This window comes from Lagopus leucura, unplaced genomic scaffold (genome assembly GCF_019238085.1).
Source record: "Lagopus leucura isolate 7727_CA_CO unplaced genomic scaffold, USGS_WTPT01 34968-0_obj-0_obj, whole genome shotgun sequence".
Classification (NCBI taxonomy): domain Eukaryota; kingdom Metazoa; phylum Chordata; class Aves; order Galliformes; family Phasianidae; genus Lagopus; species Lagopus leucura.
In genome coordinates this window covers 1-6723 of record NW_024962585.1, presented here as the reverse complement: position 1 = coordinate 6723, position 6723 = coordinate 1, and the positions used below count along the sequence as shown (strand labels likewise).

Genomic DNA, 6723 nt, shown 5'->3' with positions numbered 1-6723 from the left:
CCCCCCCCCCCCCCCCCCCCAGGGATGGCCCTGTTGTGCACTGACCTTCATGTTGGCCCCATATCACTGCTGTGTGTGTGGAGGGGGTGTAGAGGACATGGGGGGGGTTGTTGTGGGGGGGCTGCAATGCAATTTATGATCCCTCTGATAAGATCTGATAAAATTTCCTGGGCTCTCTGGAAATTACATTTCCATAACTGTGAGCGGCGGCGCTGCCTGCCTTTATGGCGGCGTTTATTGCAATAATAAACTGCAATGGGGAGCTGGGGGGGGTGGGGGGTGAAAGGGGCTGCGGGTGGGATTGGGACCCCCTGCATTGGGTTGTGAAGGAGGTGATGACCCCTCTTTATGCTCTGCCTCCCCCCCCCCCAATACATCTCTCCATAGCGGTGGGGAAACTGAGGCACAGCCATAATGGGGGGCACTGGGAGGTGGGGGGAGCACTTGGCCTCAGACCCCCTCCCAGATGAACTCTGTGCCCGTTGGCCAGCACTGGGGCTGGGGGGGGGGGGGGGAGGGTCCATGGCATATTCACCACACACCCACGGGTGCCCACAGCCCCCCTCCCCGCCCCCCCTGCTCTGTTATCTCTCTGCTTCTCCTGTCCCTTTTCCCGGAGCCCAATGAGTCACACAGCCCCTCTCCTTCCTCTCCTCCCCTCTATTGTACGTTTCCCTTCGCTCTCAGCCACACTTTTCCTTCTCCCATCTTTTCTTTGGGGGGGGGGGGGGGAAGGGGCACATCTCTCCCTGTGTCCCCCTACCCAAATCACAGCAAAGCCTGCAAAAATGGGAAAGCCAGAAAGAAATATGTGGGGAAAGAGGAGCAGGAGGGAAAAAAATAATAATATATACTAAAAAAAAAGAGGAAAAAAAAAAGAGTCCTTTTGGGCGATGAAATATTTATCAGTGTGTGTGCAGGGAGTGCTAACAGCGGGCTGGGGGGGACAGAGCTGAGGCCCCCCTCCACCACAAAGGTGGGGTGGTTGGGTGTGAGATGAGGTCCTTTGGGTCGCAGAGTGAGGCTGGAAGCAGAGCTGCTGCCATTTGGGGGGGCTGAAAGGGGGGAAAATTGGAGGGGGGGGGGGGTGAGTCAGTATCGTCATCAGCCTCTCCGTGCAACCGGCAACGCATGCACATGTGCATGGCTGAGCTGCAGCCGGCAGCACAGCAGCAAGCAGCGAGGAGCAGCGCTGCCTCACAGGGCACGGTGGTGCTCCGTGCTCACTTTGCACGGGGGTTTTGCACACCAGCAGCGTTTGTTGCACTCATTCAACCCCCTCCCACAGGTGCATGCAGCTGCAGGGAGCCGCCTGGCTGCACACCTGTTGCAGCTGCACACACAGAGCCGTGCACGTTGCATGCCGCAAGTTGCACACCTTGCACTCTGCCTTGGACGCGTTGCGTGTTGTGCATCGTTGTGCATCGTGCACGTCATGGTGCATTGCACGTTGCTGTGCCGCATCACCCCGCCGCTGCTGCATTAGCACCCGAGCTGCGCCCACGAGATAAATGGGAGCTGTCAGCTGCACCTTGTTTGCTGCTAACCTTTGGAAATGCCACACCGCCCCAGGCTGCACCCGCAGGGATTGTCTCTCAACACCTCCAATTAATCTCCCAGCGCTAACGAAGGCAGTGGGGTGACAGGAGCCCCCCCAGTCCCCCGTGATCGCAGCGCTGCTGTGGGGTGGGCTGTGCTATGGGGAAGTTTGGGGGTGCTCCTCTCCCCATGGATCCTGCAGCCCTCAGCACCAAGGTGACCGCGGCTCTCCGGGGAGCAGCACTCGGCCTCGCTGCTAAATGGGATGTGAGCAGCCATCAGGGCTGCTGCTGCGAAACGAAATTGGTGTCGGCACCCAGAGGGCTCCCGGTCCCTCTGCTGTCACCCCCAGAATCTCCCCCCCGACCCCCCATATCTCTGTTTGTGCTCTGCACACGTGTGCGGCCCTGCAGTGCACGTGGAGCTGCAGGCAGCGGCGCAGTGCTGCCCTGGGTATGGACACACATGAATGTGCAACGGTGACAGCTGACCCAGAGCCATGTGAGGCACCCTGCGCACACCCACAGGCTCTCTCCCCTCTGCATGCACTCTGTTGCACACGCGTGTGCTTGTGATGCACCCCAGCCCCCGTAGAACAGCAGCATTAGCATTGCATGTGGGGTGCTGCAGGAGCTGCCCTGCATGCTGGCGGGTGCAAGGGGGGTGACGTTGGTTGGCTGCTGCTGGGGGATTTGTTCACTGCGCCCCTTCCCTGTCACCACCCCAAACCTGAAGGCTCTCAGCCTTGCCCCTCCTGGGGGGTTTGGGGCTGTGGGAGGGGGGGGGAACGTGCTGTTCTCACACTGTGATCGATCGGCCCGGTGCGTTGGATGGCACAGTGCTGCTCTGCAATTCCCTTTCATCGCCCTCCTCCCCCAACATCACGAGGGAATAAAGGGTTGGGGGGAGCTGCTGGCCTGATCCCCCCTCCCCCTAAGACAGTTGGAGGGGCTGTGGGGTGATCTGAGGGCCCAGCATTCGTGCAACCCAACCACATCCCCATCCCCAGCGCATCTCCATCACACCCCACCCCAACCCTGACCCCATTAACCCCCCACCCCTGGCCCCACTGCCCCCCATCCCTGACCCCATTACCCCCCACTGCTGACTCCACTCCCCTCATCCCTGACCCTATCGCATCACATTGTCCCCCATCACCACCACTAGGAACCCAACATGGGGGGGCTGGAGAGGATTGGAAGTGGAAACTGATGAAGGAAAGAGGGCCTGGGGGGGATCCTTTCCATGTCCCTCTCTGCTGCTCAGGGCCATCTATCCCCACCGCGAGGCTCTGCCCCCATCCCCCCCAACCCCCTGTGCTCATTTTGCAATGATTCTGTCACCATCCCCACAGTGGGACACAGTGGCTCCCACTGCTGATGCATATAAATAGGGCTGGATGATGGAACGCAGCCCGAGGGGGGGGGGACACGGCCCCCCCTGGAATGGCTGTGTGTGGTTTGGGGGCCGCCCTCCCCCTCTCCCCTATTCTCTCTCCATCTCCCTGCCCGTTCCCCCCTCCTCCCCTCCTGGTGGTGAAGGCATCCAGCTTTGAAGCTGCGCTGAAATATAGATAAGGGCAAAGGAAGCAGCGGAGCTCAGAGAGATGGGAGCGGGTGCGGGGGGACAGCGGGGCTGAGGAGGGTCTGTGGGGCTGCAAGGGGCTGCACGGTGTGGGGCTGAGCCTTGCAGCCCCCACAGAGCGCCCGCCAGGCTCAGACCCCACAGACTCATCACCTGCACTGGCACTGAGCGGGGCCGTGTGCCCCTGTCACAGGGTCGGATGGGGATGCTGCTCAGGGTGTGCTGTGCCGTGCTGTGCTGTGCCATGGCCGTGTTGTGCTGTGCTGTGCCATGGCCATGTTGTGCCATGCTGTGCCGTGCCATGTTGTGCCATGCTGTGCCATGGCCATGTTGTGCCATGCTGTGCCATGCCATGTTGTGCCATGCTGTGCCATGGCCATGTTGTGCCATGCTGTGCCATGCCATGTTGTGCCATGCTGTGCCATGGCCGTGTTGTGCCGTGCTGTGCCATGCCATGTTGTGCCATGCGGTGCCATGCGGTGCCATGCCATGTTGTGCCATGCTGTGCCATGGCCGTGTTGTGCCATGCCATGCTGTGCCATGGCTGTGTTCTGCCGTGCTGTGCCATGGCCGTGTTGTGCCGTGCTGTGCCACGTTGTGCTGTGCAGTGGCTGTGCTGCTCCATGCTGCGCTGTGCCGTGCCGTGCTGCGCTGTGCTGTTCTCAGCTCTCCATGCTGTGCCATGCTGTGCTTCAGCTGTGCCATGCCGTGCTGCGCTGTACCGTGCCACGGCTGTGCCTTGCCTTGCCATGCCGTGCCGTGCCGTCTGCATCACTCTGCATAGCACAGATGTCTCCCAGCACAGTTCAGCTCCACGGGTTCGGGGGGGTCGTTGTGCAATGCCTCCCCGATCCTGGAGCTCTGCCCCCCCCAGTGCACCCTCCTTCACTGTCTGCCTTTGGCAGCGCCCGGCGCTTCTCTGACCCCGGGAACCCACCCAGCTGCTGCCTCCCCCCCTCTCCCATCCCACCCCCCCGGGATGCTGCTCGGGGTCGCCCCTCCCCGCCCCCCCCGGCACCTGCAGCGCGCAGTGACAGTGATTGACGAGACCGAGCGGCCCCGCGCGCAACGGGAGCAGCTGGCGGGCAGCGGGGCACGCAGCACTGAGCCGGGGGGGTCAGGGGGCTCAGCCCAGGGGAGGGTGGGGATTGGGGAGGGGTTTTTGTGTGTGTGGTGTGTGTGTGGGGGATGACAGATGCCACGCGGCGTTCTGTTCGTCCCAGCGCAATTTATTAGAGAGGAGCAGCACCCCCAACCTGCACAGCGCCCGGCTCTGTGCTGCAGGAGCGGGGGGGAAGAGTTCGGTGCTGGGGCTGATGAAGGAGCTTCCCCCCCCTGCCCCCCCAACATTCTCCCCATCATTTCTGCATTCCTTCTGCCCACAGAACGCCCGAAGTGCCCCCCGGTCCCCTCCGCTGGCAGAGCGAGGAGCGCCTCATTGTTCCGTACACGCCCCCACCCGCTCCCCGCACACCAATTCCCTCTCCCGCCCCCCCCCTCCTCCCTCCCCGCAGCCCGGTCTGCCCGCTGCAATTATCCGGGGGGGCGTAGCGGCTCCACAGCCTCCCGGCGGGGGTCTCTCTGTAATTCGGCTGCGGATCAGAGGCGCTGCGTAATGCAATGAGGCGCTCCTGGCGGGCGGCTCTGCTGTTCCCCCGCCGCCACCCAAACCTTGAGCTGCTGCCCCCCCCCCCTCCCCGTTCTGAAGGAGCTCAGCTAGTGGGGAATAATGAATTGTTGGGCTGTGGGGCAGCGGTGGTGCCAGGGAAGGGCCCTGCTCTCTATTGGGGGCGTTTGGGAGCACCGAGCCGGGCTTGGGAGAGGGTGGGGGGAGCATGGGGGGGGGGGGGGGGGGGGGGTGGGAAGGACGTGAGGTGCAGGATGGGTGGCCAGTGTGGAGGGGAGGGCAGGGGATGGGATGGGATGGGATGGGATGGGATAGGATGGGATGGGATGGGATGGGATGGGATGATTGCACGGTGTGGGAGGTATGCTGTAGGAGTGGAGGGTGCAGGAGGGATGCAAGGTGCAGGAGTGCATGGTGCAGGAGGGGTGCACAGTGCATAGTGCAGCTGTGTGGGGCACCGCCGATGAGCTGCAGCCCCCCACACCTCTGCTCTCTCCCTGCAGCCTCTCTGTGCTCATAGCCACCTGGCCAAGACGTTGGGCTACCTGGAGTTGGGACCAGGGGGGCTCCTCAAGCACAGCCCCTATGGTGCCCTGAAGCCCCCCCCGGTGCTGCTGCCCGCAGAGCCCCCCCGCAGCCCCTGGGATTGGCAGCAAAATGGGACGGGCAGCGACCCGCCCAGCATTGCCCGCCGCAAACCCCCCCTGAAATCCTCCCGTTCCAAAAAGATCTTTGGCTGGGGCGACTTCTACGTCAGCATCCAAACCCTCAAATTCAGCCTTCTGTTGACGGGTAAAATCGTGGACCACGTCAATGGTACCTTCAGCGTCTACTTTCGTCACAACTCCTCCAGTCTCGGCAACGTGTCGGTCAGCATCGTTCCCCCCAGCAGGGCGGTGGGTTTCGAAGTGCAGCTGCCGGCCCAGCTCCCTCCTCCGCCTTTGCGCCCGGCTCCGGCCCAGCAAAGCACCCTTCCTGAGGGGAGATCCAAAGCTCTCAACTGCCACGTGGAATATGAGAAAACGGACCGCGCGAGGCGGAACCGTCCCTGCCTGTATGACCCCAGCAAGGTCTGCTTCACTGAGCACACGCAGAGCCGCGCCGCGTGGCTGTGTGCCAAGCCCTTCAAGGTCATCTGCATCTTCGTCTCCTTCCTCAGCATCGACTACAAGCTGGTGCAGAAGGTCTGCCCCGACTACAACTTCCAGCACGAGCATCCCTACTTTGGCTGAAATGGGGAGCGGGGAGGGGGGGGGACGTCCACGTGGTGCTCTGTGCAGTGTGGGGGTCAGGGTCTCCATGGGCTCTGTGCATTGTGGAAGGGTCCTCATGGGGCTCTGTGCCATGGCGGGGTTCCCATGGGGCTCAGTGCAATGCAGGGGGGTCCTCATGGGGGTGAATGCCAAGGAGGGGGGTCTCCATGGGGTTCTGTGCAACGCTGGGGGTCCCCACTGGGCTCAGTGCATTGCGGAAGGGTCCTCATTAGGCTCTCTGCAATGTGGGGGTCAGGATCCTCATGGGGGCTCTGTGCCGTGCTGGGGTGGAGGTCCCCATGGGGCTCAGTGCAATGCGGGGGGGTCCTCATGGGGTTTTGTGCCACATGAGGTTCTCATTGGGGCTCTGTGCCATGGGGGGTCAGGGTCCTAGTGAAGCCCAGTGCAAAGTAAGGTGGTCGTAATGGGGCTCAGTGCTGGGGAGGTCCTCATGGGGCTCAGTGCCATGGTAGGGTGGTCCTCATGCTGCCCTGAGGGGCTTCACCCCACGCACAGAGACCCCCCCAGTGCTGTGAGCCCCCTGCCCACCTCGCAGCCCCTTCCCCCCCATCGTGTCAGAGCCGGGGCTGACTGGGTGGGGGGGCACTGAACAGGGGATGCTCCCATGTTACTATGATGATGATGATGATGATGATGATGATGATAATTATTATTTTTAATAAAGAAAATGAAAACGGAAGAAAGAAAGAAAGAAAGAAA

The 6723-nt window shown here is 62.2% G+C and overlaps 1 protein-coding gene across 1 annotated transcript; it reads left to right on the top strand.

Moving 5' to 3' along the window:
- Window positions 1–5253: 5253 nt before the first annotated feature.
- LOC122190693 (neurexophilin-4-like) lies at window positions 5254–5982 on the top strand (the record flags this gene model as incomplete). The annotated part of the gene is made up of 1 exon (XM_042890781.1): window positions 5254–5982. A coding segment is annotated over one exon (729 nt), but the record flags the coding sequence as incomplete, so codon positions are not given.
- Window positions 5983–6723: the final 741 nt, after the last annotated feature.